At 42.4% G+C, this 21,113-nt stretch overlaps 2 protein-coding genes across 5 annotated transcripts; one reads left to right on the plus strand and one right to left on the minus strand.

The window, feature by feature from the left end:
- Nucleotides 1–221: 221 nt before the first annotated feature.
- On the plus strand, nucleotides 222–13,607 carry hpcal1 (hippocalcin-like 1). 3 transcript variants are annotated; one of them, XM_080491190.1, is made up of 6 exons: nucleotides 262–544; nucleotides 1,382–1,447; nucleotides 1,989–2,049; nucleotides 8,293–8,795; nucleotides 9,780–9,885; nucleotides 12,906–13,607. In XM_080491190.1, the coding sequence occupies exons 4-6, from the start codon at nucleotides 8,418–8,420 to the stop codon at nucleotides 13,001–13,003; spliced, it is 582 nt and encodes a 193-aa protein (XP_080347316.1). In that variant the 5' UTR covers nucleotides 262–544; nucleotides 1,382–1,447; nucleotides 1,989–2,049; nucleotides 8,293–8,417; the 3' UTR covers nucleotides 13,004–13,607. The 3 variants fall into 3 exon arrangements, with proteins under 3 accessions (XP_080347317.1, XP_080347315.1, XP_080347316.1); XM_080491189.1 differs by lacking the exon at nucleotides 1,382–1,447 and having other exon boundaries at nucleotides 245–544; nucleotides 12,906–13,603; XM_080491191.1 differs by lacking the exons at nucleotides 1,382–1,447; nucleotides 1,989–2,049 and having other exon boundaries at nucleotides 222–544; nucleotides 12,906–13,603.
- On the minus strand, nucleotides 12,819–20,131 carry pdia6 (protein disulfide isomerase family A, member 6). Of its 2 annotated transcripts, XR_013936455.1 has the most exons (14): nucleotides 20,034–20,127; nucleotides 19,577–19,718; nucleotides 19,206–19,263; nucleotides 17,687–17,813; nucleotides 17,133–17,236; nucleotides 16,903–17,042; nucleotides 16,671–16,785; nucleotides 16,013–16,153; nucleotides 15,201–15,285; nucleotides 14,995–15,067; nucleotides 14,733–14,891; nucleotides 14,546–14,642; nucleotides 14,020–14,267; nucleotides 12,819–12,999 (listed from the first exon to the last, which is right to left on the minus strand). XR_013936455.1 is itself a non-coding variant. In XM_080491188.1 (13 exons), exons 1-13 carry the CDS (start codon nucleotides 20,050–20,052, stop codon nucleotides 14,205–14,207), a joined length of 1,323 nt encoding a protein of 440 aa, XP_080347314.1. In that variant the 5' UTR covers nucleotides 20,053–20,131; the 3' UTR covers nucleotides 13,510–14,204. The 2 variants fall into 2 exon arrangements, 1 of the variants encoding a protein (XP_080347314.1); XM_080491188.1 differs by lacking the exon at nucleotides 12,819–12,999 and having other exon boundaries at nucleotides 13,510–14,267; nucleotides 20,034–20,131.
- Between the last annotated feature and the right edge of the window lie 982 nt (nucleotides 20,132–21,113).

The raw sequence follows: 21,113 nt of genomic DNA on the forward strand, positions 1-21,113 counted from the left end.
AGTGTGGACGGAACCATTCCGTGTGCAGGGGGGGAGATGAAGTTCAATTTGTGATGTACAACCCAGAAAATCCAAATTAATTATCATTATTTTCCACGAGTTATATGTTCAAGTTGGTATTTATTTGTAATTGTGCTCTTTTTTAGACTGTACTCAGCGCGATCAAATCGTTTTACCCACATGAAAATACAAAATGTAAACCCTTTAGTTGTGATTTGGGCGAGCCGGATGAAAACCGAGCTTTGTGCCACATCTTCCACTAAACGATAAAGGCGCTGCACCGGAGCTGGTCGAAGGAGCGACTGTTTTATTAAAAAAAAAACATTACAGCCCAGGCAATCCCTTTTATTCTCCTCAACACACCTTTCCCCTCTTAGTTAATTTCCATAAAAGCGTCGGGTTCACTGCATCATCTTTGCTTCGTCTCCAGTCGGAGTTTATCAGTGGGAGGAGGCGCTGGGTTAACTTAACGGTGAAGTTCGGCTGCTGGAGACGCCTCAAAGTGGGGAAGTGAAGATTTACAGCAAACAACAGCATTAAAAAGGTAAGTGTATTTGACTGCATGATAACGTCACTCCTGACAAATCCATTGCGTGTCAGGAGCATGTCCCCCCCCCCCCCTTTTCTGTAGTAGTAATTTACCCCAGATAGAGGAATGTGTTTGGAGGACTACACCCTGACAGGACTCACCCACTCCTCACCTATATAAGTATTAAAAACATTTCACAAGATGTCACACAGCCAAACCGAATCATGATATAAACACACCCTGGACAAAAGTCATAAATCTTACTGCAATGTAAACATCTACGCTTGTTTTTAATTGCAGGCAAAGCAGGGCTGCACAGTGGAACTTTACAATTATGATAATATTTATATGGACATCTCGCGCATGTGCATCACAATATGGCAAAACACAACTATTCTATCCCCAGAAAGCATTCTGTATGTGCAAAACAAATACAGGGCCATAACAAAGCAGTATAATCATTGTGCGAAAGTGAGGAATTCATTGTTCTTGCTATGACCATGTGTATTTGCAGTTTATTTATATTTTATTTTAATATGCATCCTACACAAAAAACATGAATAAGTGAAGCTTTACTAAGTAATACACAGGTTGTTTTGATAAATTGCTTGATGTAACACAATCACCGATGCCTCTAACATGATGCACTGAATAAAAGTACTTTTTAAACGCAGTTAACAGTAGTGCCCCTCGCCCCCCCCCCCCCCCCCCCACCACCACCTACAATGAGGGTATTCATCCTTTAAACTTTTATCTTCCCACACATTATTATGCCTGCCAGCCCAGTCATTTCAGCAACTATTCCACAGGAGCGTTGCAGTTTTTTTTTTTTTTTTTTTGTTTATTTCACAGTTTTTGATAGCAGGACCAATGCCAGCATGTGAAGAGTATGCATCCAAAATTAAAGCTGAAAATCTGGTGAGTGGGCTTACTCTTACACACTTGCTGATGATTTAAAAAAAAAAAAAAAAAAACAACAACAAAAAGATTCATGAAATTTTCAACTTTCCTTCACACAATAGTAACATTAAAGGTACTGTGTGCATCTTTTTGTACTTCAAATTACGACAGTGGATGACAGAATTGTTCATTCAGATAAGATTCTATTTGAAACAAATTGAAATCAGTCGATACTTGAGCGCAGAAAGAAAGAAAAAAATGTTCTTTGTTTTTCTCTTGAGTCTCAATACATCTGCTGCCCTGTGTGTGCCCCAGATTGATAGTTACACTGCCTCCTTCTCATAAGCCTTCGCACTGCGTACCATCCTATCCTGTTGCCTTGACTACTGGTGTGTCAGGGGACTTCATCCTGATCCACTGCGTGATTTTCTTTGACACGAGTTCAGAGAGACTGCCACGGCGCTGCGTTGAAAGCGAGAATAACAGCTCATTTTCTGTTTTTCTTCTTTTTCTTCTTCATATCCCGGACCAACTCCTCACCCACCTGATACTATCCCAGTTACAAGTAGTAGTACATCAGTACCCCGTCCTCCAGTGCTGCTCTGCTCACCCGCTGCACAGTAAGTGTGCTTTTTCTCTCACACCACCTCAGTTTGTTAGGATTACTATCCATTTAAAGCAGGCACAAAGGCAGCGAGCATTCAAGACAATGCTTATGCAGGGAAAATGATTGAAAATGTTTTGGGGACCTTGGAATGGTTTTTGTTAAAAGGCCCAACTAACTCGAAAAACAGCCTTTATTCGCTCCGTCTGTTGGTTATTATTCTTTGCAAGCATTCTAAAAGTATTCCCAGAGTGCAACCTGGCCTTTTCAAATGTCTCATTTTGTCTGACCAACACTTAAACCCCTAATGCACCATCACTGTGGGCAAAGAATACCAGTGTTCATATTTTTTTTAAAGTTTGGAATCAATAGCATTTTTTAGCTAAAAGCCTACTCAAACTGTTGTCTGTGTATTTTTATTTTATTTATATTTCCTCACCTTTGTTTTACTGAGCTCCATCAGCTGTTTATGATGCCCCCCATATGTGCACTAGTAGTGATTAAATGCAGCCAGCCATATTACCCCTTCATTCCCCCCCCGCCTTTTTTTTTTTTTGACTATCTGAAACCGTTTTCCCCATATTCGTATCTGATGGACATTAAGAAATGAACATTTGGGAAAAGAATAATGTTTTTCTTTGTTGTTGCTTACAATTACACAGGAAATGAGGTGGGAGGAGGGAATGGCAAACACCAGCGAAACTGCTCAGGGGTTTAACAGGAACCCTAATGTAGCCTTGGGGAGGAGCGGCAGCGGTGCGGGGGTTGGGGGTGGTTGGTGGGGGGTTGGGGGTTTACGGGCTGCACAGGAGCTTGTGTGAAACAGTCTCATTAGGCAAGGAACCCAGTGGAAAAAGTGGACCATACTGAACAAGGATGGCGGGTGGGGGTTGGGGGCAAGGAGAGAAACTGTTGCCGTGTAATCGAGGGGAATTGCAAACACTGAACATGGAATGGCCATCTTGTGGGGGCCGTCGTGCATCGAGCGACGGAGGCACACTGTGTTCGACTTACAAACCTAGTTCACCTCCAGCGGTTGACGCGAGGGGAACCAGATTTCCTCTGCAAAGGAGGTCACGGGGATGTCAAAGTGACATGCAGGTGCTATTTTTGACTTCACTGCAAAACATGTTCCTGTGAATTGGTATATTTTTAGTACCAGTGGAAAGAATAACACAGAATACACACAGATTAGGCTTGAAACTAATGAAACATCCTGTTGATCTATTAGTCATAAGCTTCTATGCATAAGTAGGAATGACGTGAGATAACACTATATCCCTGCAGCAAGTGGCAAAACATGAGTCAGAATCAGTAGTAATCAATCAGCTCATAGTTTTTCATAAATGGTTAAAATTATATTTATAGGGCAACTGTTTACATTTATGACTTACATAAATACCTGAAGATCAAACTAACTTCATCCAGTTGTCTTACAAAAATCCCCAAAAGGGCATAGTCTGGCTTTTATTGCAGTTGCACAAGCCTTATTTTAGGCTTTATTGTGCATATTTTATAGGTCACTGAAATCTTTAAAAGTCTGTTGCGACCCACAGCCTGACGTAAGAATGTTCGTATTATTTTTAACTGACAATCTTGGTTGGAGGGCGCGTGGTTTTAGTGAGTTTTGCTCAAATTATGTGTCTCACAACTGCTAAAGTCGACTTAGTTCGGCCTCGGAGTGTCTTCAAACGTGACAGTGCTTTTTTTTTTTTTAATTCTTCCAGCATGGAATTTTCTGGGTTTTCATGTGGCTTTCTGTGTGTGCGTTTGAGGGAATAAATAGCAACGCCCATATTTCTGTCTGCTCCAGCTCAGGCTGCACACTGAGCTGTCCTGGAAAAGTCCATGTGCTGAGGAGGTGCTGCCGCTTCCTCATCCTGTTGTGTGTTAGAGCGGAAGGATGATAGAGGAGCCTGCCGCCGCCGGGCAGTGTGTGATTTATACTGAAAACCCAGTTAAAACGGAGAGGGCTGATATGACACTGCAGCAAAATAAGAATCGCTTCTAGTTACTCACTCTTGCAATGCCCACAAACCCCACTAAGGTAATTCTGTTTAAGGGGTCACATATGGCCAAGTTTGAGTCACCGGCATTACGGAAAATTATGTTAATATTGAAGCAATTTATTGAAATGCCTTATGTGAACTACTTGAAATAAGTATTATCTGAAATCTTCGGAGCAATAACAGGTTTTGCTAGGAGGTTTAGTGTTGGACAAATGAATTATAGCAGTTACCTTGGTGGAAAAACTGTTGTTCATTGTGTTTTTGACTTTAACCCGAGGGTTGCATTAGACCGGTTTTGGCCCAAGTGTTAAATCGTCGACACACCTGAACTAGAAGATCTGAACTTGTGTTGAACTTGCGTTATTTGAGGTGGATTGTTCACACACGATGACTCTCAGGGTACCAAGCAGCTTGACATCTTTATCATGATCAAAATTACAGGGCTGATTTGATTTGTGGCAGTGTGCCCAGAGGATGAATCCTAATGACTCGAGTGAATTCCTCTTGCCTGGATTTCCTCCACTCTTTTCCTCCAGTGTCACCCAGAGGTGGATGTGTGCTGTTTTAATGAAATGTGTTGACAGCAACTTTAAAAATGTTTGATGTATTTATGTCCCCCTTGTGGATTAAAACGGGCTTCACAAACAAATCTTGAATAATTAATCTACCACTGTTATGAGGTGGAAAAAATACTCAATACAACAATTGTGCCAATTAAAAGTAAAAAATTATGAATAAACTACTTTGATACAGGTTTTTCTTTTTCTTTTTCTAGGCGCTACATGTTCAGTTCCTTACTTGCCTTTTTCAAGTGAGTTGGTTTCGCTTCAATTTGAGTTTAATTTCAAACCTTTTCAACTGCAAGACTGTGTCACACTTTAAATCAAACATTCAAAGGGATCAGTTTGTTTGTGCTTTTTGTACTGACCACAAATACTTCATAGATAAAGTCCAGTAAGATCCATTCAATTGGCGGTGTAACCAGAGACAATAACCTGATCCCTCAGGGATCCTGGCCAACAAAACCAGTGGTCATGATTTGTTTGGAGACTACGCCAATAGCCAGTGACGGTGACTATGCATGTGACCCCGACTCCACAAGTGCTTCTCATGCACGGCAGAATTATTTGACAACGACCACTTAAGAAGATGCAACCAGTCAAAACAGACAAGAGGGAAACGTGACCTTTGAGATGTGATGTGACTGGCTGCTGGCTGAAAGTCAACCATGGAACACAGACAAGGGGGCAGATTCACAGTAATTAGACACTCCCCATCCAGGGTCCATGAGCTCATTTAAGAAAATTTAATTAAAACCTTATCTGTATTTATTCTTTTTCAAGGTTCAAGCTATAGACTTCATCACCACCCTTGCATTGCAATGAGCAAGTCCTTGAATCCTGAACAAGTTCAAAAGAAATTAATTTGTTATTATTTCTAATCCATGCTTCTTCTTTATGTGTGTCTAAATAGTTTGTCAGGTACACTCAGCTACACTCGGACTGTGCAAATTAAAAAGTTTCAAATGTGTTTAAAGAATTGAATTGTGATAATCCCTCTGATTAGGAAAATAGGAAATACAAAGTCAGATCTTAGAAAAATCTTAAAAAAAATAAATTCTAAAATACAAAAACAACTGATGATAGTGAATAGTTGAAGCTAATCCAATCAATCTTTGGTTAGTTGAATCCATTTCTGTTACTATGTAATATGCATGAAGCAGAAAACTGGAGTGAGAATTAAATTATTGTGATGTGCAGACCCCCCCCCCCCCCCCCCCCCCCCCCTTTCATTGATTCCTCCTCCATTCATAAGCCATTGTTAAGAGCTTGTGTCACAGGCTGTACCTCAAACCTGACTGCCTCTTATGTTACCCCGGGACTTTGATTCATAAAACTGCAGGAAATTACACCCGCATGACAATTACTAAAAAAGAGCATGCCCAGTGTGCAGAAAAGACTTCATCTAAATCTCATTTGTCCCTTGCCAGATTGAATCTTTCTGTAGCCTTTAAAGCAGGCGGGGCGGGAGCTCAGTAATTGAAAGAGAGAGAGAGAACTTGACCATAGTGCAGCTCTCCCTTCTTCCACACACATTCATTAAAGGTAGCACAGAGGAGTGAAGGTGCTATTAAGAAGGCTTATTATGTAATTGAAATGCTGGTATTAGCGGAGCGGCTCACGAAGCATTGCTGGAAATAGTTTTTCTTCTATGTGTCATACTTTTTCCATTCTTTCCTCCTCCCTACCTCCGCTCATCTCTCTGCCTCTCCGTCCCTCCCACTCACACTTTACTCCATCCATGTACCAGGCTCGCTCAGGTTTTTGCCATGTTTCTTGCCTGATTTTTATTTATTATTTAATTTAAATCGTATTTATGATGGCAAATTTTAAATGTAGATTTGTAGTTTTCCCGCTGTACACACTCAAGGCTCTCAAACCTTTTAATGCACACACATTTATGAAAAAGAATTCCTCTTTTAAATTGAAAATGAATTGATGTTCTCCTGGAACTAGGGCGTTAGGATGTTATATTGTCAGGCCTTTATTGCTTCTCTCCTGCCATTTGCAATCTGTTTGAAACCACAGAAATAACCCTTAAAGGGAAGAACGAAATTCAAACGCTTTGCTTGGTTCATCAAAAACATGCAGGTAAACGTGCATCATTTCCGTCTTTCCACCTTAAATTAAATCAGTCATTTTCCTTTGAGAGTTTTTTTTTTTTTTTTATCAAATGCCCCATATTATACAGTTTTTGAACAATTTCACATAGCGGTCAGTGGTCCAACAACATTGTGTTCAAAGTGTGTTGCCTCAAATCCTGCCTTGCTCCTGAATTTCAGCCAGTCTAAAAAAGTCCTTCTTGTGAGCTCTGGACGGTCAATTTTCGGAAAAGACGGCCGAATTGTCAGTCTAATTTTGCCTAAATGAATCTTTTTTTGCCAAAATATAGTGAAATATCGGCTTGTGTGCACAACGAAAAAGTGACGCCCGCTTGTAATTTTAGACAGCAGAGCTCATCTATCTGTGGGAGAGTAAAAGCGAGTATCCACTACCAGAGGGAGTGGTTATTTCCCTGCATGACATCATAAAGGGAAAATATCTGATTGGCCTGTATATGAGCACACATTTGCTAAATGTGTGCAAGTGAGGGAGATGACAGACTATCTTCACTTCTGGGGCCTCATACACAAGCCATGGGGAAACATATCACTGTTAGAAAACTATATATTTTGCATAATATGGGACCTTTAATTCAATGTCAACCTACATAGGGTTTTTTTTTGAGAGATTGACTGCTGTGCGAAAATGTTTGAAAAAATAAAAACAGATTTAAAAATATATCTATTTACATGTATGTTATGAAAGTGACAAGAGGCTGACAACAGAGAAGCTGACAACCCAAAGAACCCCAGATTCAGGAAAGCAAATCTGCTGCCGCCACAACTTTGTTGTTGTTAAAATGTTCTCTGCAAGTGTCCCAACCTTTTCAGTTCCAAACCAACTCATCTTTTGCGTCAGCTTCACCACTGAGTTGCGCACACGAGCTGCCCCGTCTAATCATATCCCCCCAATCATGAATACCCGTGCATAAATGATTAAACACATTTTGCAGGATGTAACCATGGAAACAGTTTAGAGACAAACAACCGGAAGCAGAGGTGAATGGGCTCAGGTGGTCAAATGCCCCAGTGTCCTTGTTTGCATTGGCACTTTTTTTTTTCTTTTATTCCATTATATTCTTTGTCCTCCTGCTTTACATCAGTCGATGAACTCTTTCTGCTGAAAATACATTAAAATATCAGTTTTCTCATGAAGGTAGGGATTATTGTCATGGTGGATGTCTGGCCTTCTCAGTAACAACAGTCAGTATCAGTCTGACCTTTTACAAAGTGGCTTTATTGAGAATTACAATGCCCCAGGCACTTGTCCCTCCACCATGCGGTGAGGGGTCGATAAATTATCACCGCGACAGAGCATTAATACTGTATCCACGGAGACCAGGCCACCCCCTACCACATACTTACGTCGACACACACATAGTGACATCTGAGGAGTCGTCTTATCTCTATTTCTTCTGAGTGTATGAACACCGTCTCAACTATCCAGCGTTCCTTCTGCAGCTCCATTGCCTCGAAAAACCTCTTGAGCTGAAAAAACTCCTGCTGAAAGCAAGAGAATCACTGACTACCATGAATCATTTATGATATTCACACAAGGATATTAATGAGGGTTGTTGGTCCCCTGCAGGAGCAGAGGAAGCTCTGCAGCCTTTGACGTGGAGAGGGGGAAACAGAGGGAGCGTGGAGACGCGAGAGGAGAAGCTTCGGAAAACAGCAGCCCAGCCCCGTGCCTGCCTGTGAAGGTGTCGCGTCATGGGGAAACAGAACAGCAAGCTGCGGCCCGAGGTGCTGAACGACCTGCGAGAAAACACGGAGTTCACCGACCAGGAGCTGCAGGAGTGGTACCGGGGTTTCCTGAAGGACTGTCCCACCGGCCACCTCACTGTGGAGGAGTTCAAAAAGATCTACGCCAACTTCTTCCCTTACGGCGACGCCTCCAAGTTCGCCGAGCACGTCTTTCGCACGTTCGACACCAACGGCGACGCCACCATCGACTTCAGGGAGTTCATCATCGCCCTGAGCGTGACGTCCCGCGGAGGCCTGGAGCAGAAGCTGCGTTGGGCCTTCAGCATGTACGACCTGGACGGCAACGGATACATCAGCCGGGCCGAGATGCTGGAGATAGTTCAGGTGAGGACACAGTTTATGATATGACTCATACAACAGTAAACGTATGTATCTTATGTTGGCTGAGCTCTTTGCATCCTTGTGGCTGATAATAGATGGGCATGCATGAGAATTTTGCATGAATATACAGTCCCTGAGTTCCCATTATTTAATAATAAACTTTTTTTCTGTCGGATGCACCTTCACCTTAAATTAAAAAAAAAACAACAACAGACTTTTAGGTTGATTTGCTTATTCCAGTTAATAGCACACACAAATCTTTTTTAATGCTTCTTGCAGTACATATTTTACGATTAACTAGGGCTGCTTGTGATGATATACTGATTTACTTGGGGTAATAGAGAGTATAGAAATCTGTCTCCTGATTGTGTTTTATTCATTTTATCTTCATGTAAATAACCTCTTTTAGACTCATGATCCTTTTCAAATGTATTTTCGTAACATATGTAAGCCCCCGGTCATTGATGGAGACTGCCTTTTCTGTTTTTCTTATCACCGCCGCTATATTTACTCTCCCACTATGGTGAGGTGAGCAGCCTGCAGGGCCATATCAATATTGGCTCAGCCCGTTGTGTTTGTGGATACAAATGAATGTGGAAAAAAAAACCAAAACAAACCCCCCAAAAAAACATCAGCACTTTTGTTGTTATGAATGCGCGCTCTGTTTTTCTGCCAAACAGCCTTTTTTTTTTTTTTTTCCCTCATCAAAGCCAACAACCTTTGCTTGATGTAAAATGTGCAGCTTTAAACGTAGAAGCAGTCACCATGCAGTTTGTAACCATGCGTCTGATAAAGAGAAGGGGAGCAGGAGGACCTTCAGTGTCATTATCATGTAGCAACGGAAAACAGGACAGAGCTTTCAGACAATAGGGAGGAAAGAAAATGTCAGGAGGGAACATTTTTTATTATTTTTTTCCATCTACTGACTAAAATACTCACACTGAGATTTTTATTTTTAAAGTGCTTTCATTTTTACCTTCCTTTCAGGCAATTTACAAGATGGTGTCATCAGTGATGAAGATGCCTGAAGATGAGTCAACACCTGAGAAAAGAACGGATAAGATATTCAGACAAATGGACATCGACAACGATGGTAAGAGGGGCGTGTTTTTCTTCAGCAACCGTGTGTGAAGGAGGGTGGCATGTTAACCTGGTATGTTTGCGGGTTTCCGCAGTCAGAAACAAAATTCTGAGGCGTCAGTGTAAACGTGTGGGACTCTCTGGCCCTGCTGGTGATGGACTAACAACTCGTCCAGGCGGCGTCCAGGCGGCGTCCAGCCTTCGTCGGCTGGAATGGACTCCAGTCACACCCAACACTTAGTCAGACAATGTGGTAGAAAACATGGTTGGTACAACTATAGAGCCATGCGTAATGCCTGAATAAAGCATGGTTTTTTGGGGGGGGGGATATGTTCTTTTAATAAGGGAATGAATACACACATTTAGTGAGTTAAGTGGTCCTTTAAGAACAGCACAGCTTTGTGATTCAAGCATTCAGTGGTCAGAACAGTTCTTACTTGTAAATGGACACGGAGTTTGTTGGAAAAGAAGCGACCGCATCTAAAAGAAGAAAAAATAAAAAATCATGTAAGATCAGTTATGTAATACTCCTTCATATCGCATATCATGCATCACTGAGCACTTTGGAGGGTATTAGATCGAAATTCGAAATGTTTTGAGAGAAGCATTATATCACACAACAGCCTGACATAACATGAACACGACTCACTCAACTATTACCGGCCTTTTGCTTTTCAGTCCGTCAGCGATTTGACATCTAATATAGAAAAGTTCTGTTGCGCCCCGCATGCAGAGCGCTGACCCGGTCAACCTCCATCTCGATGTATCTGATGTCTCGAAGCCAAGCGAGGATTCCGGAGTTGTTTATGCAGCGGCAGGCAGAGTTGCTTTGCAGCAAAAAAACTTCTGAAAGTCCGGAGGTCAAACGGTCTCAGACATGTGGCAGAGCAGACCAGGCCCTCCAGCTACAGCCACAGAGGAGGGCACAGCCACCCAAACTCACTTCACCCTTCTTTCTGAGACGGTTCTCTACGTGACCAAAGTGTCGCGGTGACTCCATTAACATGTCGCCGTTTCATTTTATATCAGTTGTAGATTCAGCAACACCGAGCGCAGCCGCGGGTTTACTGATTAACGCGGTTTGCCGGTTTTGCTCTTCACACCTGTGCAAACATTAGATGGAAATCAACGTCACAGTGCATAAAAGGGTTATTTTTAATCAAGTATTGACTTTTTTTAATGGGAACTCACTGTGATGGAGTGGTGAACTGTTCAGTTTGCACCCTGCATCCACCCTCATCATATAAGTCTGGTCCCAGGCCTGAAGGCAATTCAGGGTGCCGGAGTGTGGCAAAAATTTTAATTAACCTTGAGATAGCAACATCAATCTGATGAGATTAGAAGAAAAAAAAAGAGTCATTGACATTTTGTTGCCAATGCTTGTTAAGTTGTTTTAGGATTTGTTGTACACCATCTGCTGCTGCTGCGACTTTACCATTTGCCAACGTGACGCAGTTTGCATTGTGGTTTACAGTATGCGATGCTTACTCAAAATATTTTCCAAAATTTGGCATCCTGAAGCTTTTGCTGATGTTTCCATATGTCACACTTCAGTCCACATGTAATATATGTGTGTGTGTGTGTGTGTGTGTGTGTGTGTGTGTGTGTGTGTGTGTGTGTGTGTGTGTGTGTGTGTGTGTGTGTGTGTGTGAGAGACACACTTCCTCTTCTTCTAAGGATGGACAGCTCATACAGTGACTGTCAGTAACTTTCTCGTACTTCTTGTTACTAATTCAGTGTCTTTGGGAAATGAAAGTATCCAAGTGACGTGAATGAATCCGGCTTTCTCAGCCATGGATGAAAAACTTGCAGAGTAACTAGACAAGACTCCCACCTCGGGCCTGGAGAACTTGCGAATTATGTTTGTGCCCGACAGAAGATTAAATATACCAGAAAATTGGTGATTGCAGCAATTTGTTCTGAATCACTGGAAGGCACCGTTTCGGGACAAATCTGCTAGTGTGAGTGATTCTTGCACGAGGCCGAATGTTTAATCATGTCTCCCCTCAGACACACCTGATTCATATGAATGGTTCATTACCAAACATCTGCAGAACCTGATAACAATTCATTCGTTTCAATCAGAAGCACTGGAGCAGGGAAACAAAAAACAACAACAAAAAAAAAACCGAACTGCAGGAAGAGAAGAGAGTGAATACAAACTGCACTTTGACTGGTTTATGTCAAAACATCAAGCATTAAGATCCAATCAGCAACTTTTATTATCTATCAGTGTGTTTTTTTTATTTTTTTTAATACTTGCATTTCAGTCACATTTGACTGTGTCCCTCCGAGTTTCCCTGTGGCGACATTTCCAGGCCTGCAGCAACCCTAAGTTGGATAAATTGGTGAAGATGGATGGGGGGGGGGGAAGAACAAACAGGACAAACTGAGACGGGAAAAGGAAGAACAGGCGGTGCCACTGTTGTACAATGCTCCTTAACCACACACTGGGAGGCTGTGGAGATGTCACGAGAAAACGTGGGGGTCGTATTTATAGAAAAATGGACCAGAAGAGGGAAGAAATCAAAATCATGTACATCGTTGACATCAGCCGTGTGTAGGGCACAGACTTTATCGACGTTCCTTAATATAGGTTTATTCATCTTTTTAAATCCAGTTTGTAATGAAGTAGTTAATTGTGCCTCCAGTAGTAACTCGCCTTTCATTTTATTTATTCTTAGTTAACTTCTAACACCCATCCTCGACTATTCAAAGGATTGCATCAAAGCAAATAAACGGATTCGCTGGAAAAAGAAAAAAGAAAAGCTCAACAACGCCCCCTGCTGGCAAATGTCCCTCAGCTACTATTGATGTTTAATTAATGTGAACTCATTGCAATTCAATTGATGCTGCATTGTTTCTATCTGGGGGCAGTGAGGAGTGATTATTTCTGAAATCAAAAGAACATCAGATGATTTCTTTTTTTTTTTTTTTTTTTCCTTTAAGGAGTTTTGTGGGTGGTCGCTTTATGATTCACTTCACCGTCACATGTTGGCGCACTAATGACGACCTCCTCCCTCTCCTCCGCAGGTAGATTGTCTTTGGAGGAGTTCATTAAAGGCGCCAAGAGCGACCCGTCCATCGTCAGACTGCTGCAGTCGGATCAGGGAGCCTCTCGTCAATTCTGAGGACACAAACAATGACAGAATCACTCTGACGCACGCTCACGCTCACCCGTCCAGCTCGGCGGAGCCCGGCCATCTTCACAACCGTTTCCTTTTAACACTCCCATGTCTGAATGTTTACATTAACGCGTACTCCTCTTGTCAATGTGGCGCCTGCGTGGACTCTGAAGTGCTTTTCAGTCGAGCTGTTTGTGCTTTTGTGCTTTTCCGAGGCTCTCGTCTTTGAAATGGTTTTTGACCCGTTACCTGAAAGTGAAGTGCCATATCATGTATTTATAGACTGGATCATGTACTCTTTTAAAGTATTCCGACTCCTGTTATGTTACATTAAGGGGAAACTAATTAAATCACTTGCTATAATTTGATTCGTCGTGGCTTATCGTTGTTCAGGGTTGTCAACAGGAGCTCGGTGTTTCGAACAAGTTCCGTATGCCTTCGATATTTGCATGCACTCGGTGATCGATGTTTTCTAATATTGTAACGGTTCATGTGAAAGAAAAAAGAAAACAGAGGTGGTCATTGTTTTTATTACTTTTTATTTTTGTAACAAAAATGTCAATTTTGTTTTCACACAATTCAAATAAAGTCGTGTAAGAAAAATCTACACAAGAACTCAAGTCCCACAGTAAACAACCCCCCCCCCCCCCCCCCCCCCCCCCCAACCCCAACCCACCCCCACCCCCGCCAACACGCCCCAGACAGACGTCACAACCCACCAAGATTTTTGTAATTCTGTGATTTAAAAAAAGAGAGAAGAGAGAAAGAAAAGACATGTAGTCACACCAGACTGGACGTTGAAGGTTACTTTGACAGATCCACATCTTAGAAGTAGCGTGAAGGCGGCTGAAGAGGGGAGAGGGGGCCATGCTTGAAGAACACGATTGAAATGTGACATTCAGACACTCCTCTTCCTCCTCCTCAGCTGACAGCGGCTGTATAAATATGCAGCTTCTTAAGTTCAGCAGGTATGTGGAATTAGTTCACCCCAGGGAGACACACACACACTCACTCACACACACCTTCTCCTTCCTCCTCTGTGTGAATGAACGATGATGTGAGAGACTGCAGGCGTCTCGTGTGTCTTTACTGGAGCGATTCATTAACCGAGCGACCGGCCCTCCCGTTTCATCCACAGGAGAGGGGAGGGGGGGGGGGGGGGTCACGCAGGTCCAAACCAAACCGGATCGGATCCTCCCGTCTGGACTCACAACTCAATCTTTTCGAAGAGGTCAATGTCGCTGAGGTCATACTCTTCTTCCTCAGGAAGCTGAGGATGAAAAAGAGCAAAAAAATTATCACATCGTCTTTTGTCTCAGTTTGCAGCTTTGGAGCTCTGCCTCCTTTAATTCAACACTTATAGTTTTTGGTTTTTTTCTTCAATATTTTCCAAGGAGAAGATTTGACTTTAAGAAATAAGCAAAGGGTTCTTTAGTTTATTAAGTTTTTTTTTTTCAAATTGTGTTCATCATCCTCACACTTTAAATCTCTTGGTTTAGGTCAATGTTTGTTTAAAGCCCTCAAGTTGTTGCACCCGCTCGCCCTCACCTCTCCATCTTTTCCATCCCAGGCGTCAGCATTATGGATCTTGGGCATGCTGCCGGCTCCCCACGTAGATGTAGAGCCCCGGCCGACTGAAAGCTCCCTAAAAAAGAATCGTTCATGTCAATTCATCGGCCTCTTCTTGAATTGTCTTTTTTTTTGGTTTTGAAATCAGGCGACTCTCTCCCGGTACCTGAGGAACTCATGGATGCCGGTCTCACTGAAGGAGCCCTTGAGGAGGGCGAATTTCATCTTGCGCGAGTTAATGGCAGCCATGGCGGGGTAACCGAAGCCTCCGATACCCAGAGAGGACTCCAGCTCCATCTGGACGCCGGCCTCAGTCCAGAGCCAGCTGAGGGGGGGGGGGGGGGGGGAGGGGAGGGCGGACGTTAAGTCACAGCCGTGCACATTTATTTCATGAAATCAATCATGCACAACTGCTATCAAGTCCTCACCCCCACATCTTCTTCTTGTACTTCTCAGCCATCTTCTTCATGACCTCTATGTAAGCATTTCGACCGGACGCACCTGTTGACACGCAAAGTGAGTCAGGAGCGAGGAGACGCTGCCGCCTGATGGTCGCCCCTGGTCTTTAGAGCCTCACAAACACATCAAGTTGATCTAAAACCACTACTGACGACATGTGAAAGCCTGATCTCACCTGTGTCCAGGATGTGCGGCAGCACTGCGATGACACACAACTGGCTGTCCTCACAGGTCTTCTTCAAGATGTCTTCACTGAGGATCTGAGAAAGCAAACAGTTGGACAGTGAGTCTGAAGCAGGAGCCGCCGTTTTGGGTCCAAGGAGCCTGAACTGTGTGTACTTCACTGCTCAGGCCACCTGAAGGGCTGTTCATTGTCTCCACTGACTCACTACTAAAATGTAGCCGCCAAGTATTATGGTAAAATGTACTCCATGTTATTTATTTCCAGAGCCGCTTCGCACCGTCTCATTGCTCCCTGGTAATGAAAATATGATGTCCTCTAAAACTCCACAGTGATTTATTATAGTGGCAAAGAGTACGCAGTGTGGTCGTTCATTGATTGTTTATCTGCAGAAATGATGTTTTCATTTTTTTTTTTCATCTTGTGACACCTTCAAGTCTTATTTATGTACAAGGTGTCGCCTTTGTTGATTTTTACTTGATGCAAGATGTTTTACCGTAACAGAACTTCAAATCACAAAGAAAACATTTGCTTTCTTATTATAAGTACAAAGAAGGACGTGTAAGAGAATGAATTAGTAAGTAAAACATGAGGAACAAAAGCCCTCTAAAGTTGTATTAAGAGAAATATGCAAATTAACTGCTGCTGATTAAAAACATCTGTCAAAATTAAAAAAAACTATTTCTGATACTGTGATAGATTATCTTTGTAAGGACTTGCTTTCAAGCAATGTGAAATGATCCAAACAACCTATTTGCAGTTAAAAAAAAAAAAAAGAATCTCCACATGCTACAAAGTGAACCGACCTCCAGCACTTCAGGAGCAGGAGAGTTGTCAGAGAAGATCTCCAGAGCTCTCTCGATGATGTCACCGCGGGAGCGACCTCCTTCGTAGTTCTCCGGCTCCTCCCCTTTACGGAAAATCTTGATGGTGGGAAACCCTCGGATCTACGGACACACACAGACAAAAGAGAATCCTTCAGGTTATGCCGTGGCAGCGAATGCAATTGAAAAGAAAATACTGAATTCTAAGTAGTAACTTCAAAGGTGGATTCCTTCAGTCATGCATACTATGGCATTTTATACGGATCAGACGGGGGTCGTCATTTAATCTTTTCTGACCTCAATAATACATTTATATACAATATTGTTTTATTTATATAGCATTACCAAGGCCAGTGTACAAGAGATATAATAAACAAAAAAAACACTGCTAATAACACAATAGTATTTTTGGGTAGTATTATAAACTAATAAGTAGAACTGCATGATGTAGAGTTCTGAATAAATCACTTCATCAATGACCAAATTTAACCATTTAAATGCCAGTTTATTTGTTTGGCATATCCAAACCAAAGCTTCACTACTAATTAGCAGAATATTTAGAAGATTCGTATTTACAAACTACACAGTAGCAGCATTACAAAATCTGCATCTTTTTGACTTTTAAGCAGTTCCCACTCACCCCATAGCGGCCGGACACGCCCTGGTGCACGGTAGCGTCCATGGCCCCGAGGCGAACCTTGCCATTGGTCTGCTCCTTGACAGCTGTGGCAGCAGCTGCCCACTCAGGCTCCAGGCTGGCGACAGCAGAGGGAAAGAGAGACGGTTAAATACATTTTTAAAAAAGACTTTTCAAATACTTTCATCTCCATCCTCTTTGAGGCGGCAGGTTCCAGTTTAAATGCTGAACTCACCTCTTGCAGTGGCCACACCAGGGGGCGAAAAACTCCACCAGCCACACGTCGTCGCTGTCCAGCACCAGCTTGTCGAAGTTGTCATCAGTGAGCTCCACCACGTCTTTCTTGCTCCCGCCGCCGCCGCCACCGCCGCTTTTCTGGAAGCAACACGTGCGGAGAATGTTTGTTTTAGTGCGTCTCACTTGTCTAAACGCCACACAGAAAAACAGACCGTCTGCTTGTTGTACCTGGTTGGAGTCGTATCCGCCGGACTTGCCACTCAGCCGCTCTTTCACCAGATTGCGCAAAGTATTCACTGCTCCGTCCACAATGGCCTGGGCACTGCGTCCGCCTGGAGAGGGAAGGACATGCAGATATGATCACAGCACAATAAAACAAAAGTGGATCACTGAAGGTTTTGCCATCTGATTAAGTCCTAGATGGTGGTTCAGAGAATAGTGAATAACAAGTACTGCACGTGGAATACAATGAGCACTGAGAGATTTTTCAGGGGCCCATTGATGATTCAAATGTGAAAGTATCTATAATTGAATACTTTTTGCAATGTTTTAATGTTCTAACTGTACTTACTGAGCTGCAATACTGACTTTGATTGCGAAGTTGAGGTATAAATAAGGTATAATTTAGTGATATTTAAAGAATTTGGTATACATACGCATCTTCTCATCCCCCTTTTCCTCAAACCAGACAAAAACCCTATTTTGTTCATTTGAGTTCCACCCGCCGCTCTCAGAACGATATTTACACATCTACAAAGCCTGCAATTTCAGTTTCTCCGTACCTTGGTACTCCTCTGGCTTGTTCTTGTTGGCACCAAAGATCTTGATGGTGGGGAACCCTCGGACGTTGTACTGACCACCCAGCGACTTGTGCTGATCAGCATCAACTGCACCGACTTTGACAATACCCTGAAGGACAATCACAACAAACAGGGTGGAGTCTGCGGTCATAAAGTTTATTTACAAAACTCACATCACACCCAGGCTATTAGAATAAAACAAGTAAGAGAGCTGTTATGTCGCAGGTGCCGTCTGGAATCAGCCGTCTGTTTTTCCTTCACCATGACCAAATAACTTTGTCAGTGCACCTGATTGATGCATTCAGAATTGAAAAGACTTTGAACTATGAAACTTGAGTGGTAAAGGCGAGTTTAACATGATGTGAAAGAGTTTTACATTTAAATGTTACATTAATTATTTAGTACTGCCATTTTAAAAGGTCTCAGACGTGGAAAGAAATGAAGTTTTATGATACGTCCCTAGACTCTCGGCCGGGTTTGAACTTTCCTTTCCTAAGTATTTCAGTGAGTGTCCTGATGTTGGTTAAACACCACAACTTTGTATCTGTGAGGCATTTTACACAAAGCTACTACAGTATTTTCAGAGCCCAAATTAAGGTTGCACTGCCACCAATACTCGTTTTTCATTAATAAATCAATTAAAAAAAAAACCTCTGACACAGCATTTAATGAAAAGGTGTGTTTATGTGAAAACTTGCACTCACACCCAGCCAGTAAAAGGGCCGGGCTTTTAATTGGTATCCTGTTTTTTTTTTTTTTCTTTTCTCCCACAATCAGTTTTAACTGCAATAATGACTGTAATTCAAAACACCGTGCCCTGAGAAACAAAACGGTTCACATAAATATCGTTGCAAAGGAGGCGACTGTTTTTAGAATAGAAATATTTTAATAATCCCAGGGTGACATTCTTGCCCTTCAATCAGGTTAATCACTGAAGCATTCATGACTCAAAATCTCCATTGTTAGATTAAGCTGCACTCGTCCTTGCCAATTCCCACAACAATAACCCTCACGTATAGATTGAGTCCACCAAGGCCTGCGAGAGAAATTAAACATTTGCACAGCTTTGTTTGGCCTTGTGGCGACATTGGCAAACGCATAACTTGGACCTGGGGGAGGATCCTTCAAGTTGCACTGATAAACGTACCGTTAACTCGCGTTTTATTTCGTCTCGCTTTGTTCAAGGGTTTTCTTTACATGTCACATCTAAGATTATCTTTTAAACTGATCACCTTCAGCAAATCACAGTTGATCCTTTTATATGCGTGTTTAAAAATAGTATTGACGGTTGTTATTCTCATATCCCTTGGGTTTAAGGTCCCCCCCCCCCCCCCCAAATTTGTAAGCTTTTTATTTGGCGCTTTGTCTACCTTGCTTCTGGATAAGGTGATTTCCGATTACACAACTGTGTCCGGTATCTTTGGAATTGAAATCCTAAGACAACAAGCTGTCGGTCAGTCGGCCACCTGACACTGATGCATCACAGTATGAAGTTATTTACCTTGAGGGCAGTGGCAGCTTTCTTCCACTCTGGAGCCAGACTTCTACAGTGGCCACACCTGAGGCGACACAAAAAGACGACGCAGGAAGTGGGTTACTACACTAATGATGAGCGATAAAGGATGGTCATTTAAATATTCATAGATAATGTGTGCAGGCGTTTGTCAGTCTTATTAGTCACAGAAACAAGTGATTCAATGATCCCCAGAGCATATTTAACACATTTTATTTTTGAATATTTTATGGCTGCCATTTAATTACATAACTGACTAACTGTGGGCAGTTTATATTTATCCAAAGCATGATTTTTACAGCTTCGAAACATAAAATCTGCACATCATCACAACCATATTGGCGATCAATGGGACTCACCATGGAGCATAAAACTCAACCAGCCACAGACTGTCACTCTGGATCACCTCCTTGTTGAAGTTGGATGAAGTGAGTTCAATCACATCATCAGAGGAGGAGTACAGAGCTCGGACCGACAGGACCAGAGAGCAGCCCAGCACTCCTGCAGGCAAGAAGAGGAGACCAGGGGTTTACTCACACCTGCTGTATTCTAACGTCAGCCCCGATAAACAGCAAAAAAAAACCACCGAGCATCAATTTGCAAGTGCGTCTTTGGATAAACACGAGAAATGAGGTTTATTAAGACATTGGATGAACAATAACACAGGCCTGCCTCTGTTGTCTGCAACTCAACTTAGCAGGTCAAGCTAACCACAACAGGGGGGAAAAAAAAGGCTCCAGCGCACGCGCCGTTAACAAACTCATAACAACTCACTGGATGTAAGCAGGACAATGTGTTAATGTAGTTGTCACTCACCGAGTAGAAGCAGCCTCATGTTTGGCCCCACAGCTGAAACAGACACAGAGAGAGAGCGAGAGAGTGGCTTCCTCCGCCGCTGCGTCTCCCAGAAAAGAACATCCAAAAGTCTCACCGTGGCCCGGGCTGATTGGTCCGCTGGCCGTGACGCTACCCTTCAACCAATCGGAGCGCGCCGTGTAGTTTTAACAGCGGCGCACGCTGGGGGCGGGGCGAAGGAGGAAGGAAGCAGCAGAGTTTACAACAAAGATGATTCAATCCTACAAATGTGATAATCCACACAAATAAACTCTGCAAAGGCCTTAAAGAACATTTTAAACACATGTTGCTGAGAATATAACAGATTTAATAAAATCGTTCAGAATACTGTTTGGTTATACTGCTGGGGACCCTTTGAGTTAATAGCCACAAATAATCATGGCAATATCAAACTTTGCGTGTGTGTGCGTGTGTGTGTGTGTGTGTGTGTGTGTGTGTGTGTGTGTGTGTGTGTGTGTGTGTGTGTGTGTGTGTTTTCAAATATCCTCACACAGTATTTCACTTTAAAATGCAGATGAAGGGAGGTAAAATGTAAATAAAGATATATGCTCACATAAATATGTGTTATTGAAAACTGTAACAGTCTTGACTTCTAAAACAGATCTTGACACGTATCATATCTGTGCTTAGAGTAAATGTAGACACATCTTGTTTGATATGATAGCTGTTAATTACAGGCAAAAAGTCATTGTAACCCTTTATCTCTGTTACAACCTCACAATAATGTAATGGTTACCACTGTAGCCTAAGTAAGGCGTTTATTATGCTATGTATTTCATTGCTTTCTATTTTTACCACTTTATCTAATTCAGGGTCACAGGACACTGGGGTCAATTCCAGCTGATTATTATTGAAGGCATGCAGGGTCGCTGGAAAAGTCACCAAACCATCACAGGACAAATTCAGACAGACCTGCTCTCATTCACATCTATGAGCAATTTGAAGTCAACAATTAAAGTTTGATGCATGTCAATCAAATCAAAGACCTTCAGCATAGTGTGACAGATGTAGAAGGACCTAAACTGTCTCAGAAATAGACAT

This window comes from Lipophrys pholis, assembly GCF_963383615.2.
Source record: "Lipophrys pholis genome assembly, chromosome: 21".
Classification (NCBI taxonomy): domain Eukaryota; kingdom Metazoa; phylum Chordata; class Actinopteri; order Blenniiformes; family Blenniidae; genus Lipophrys; species Lipophrys pholis.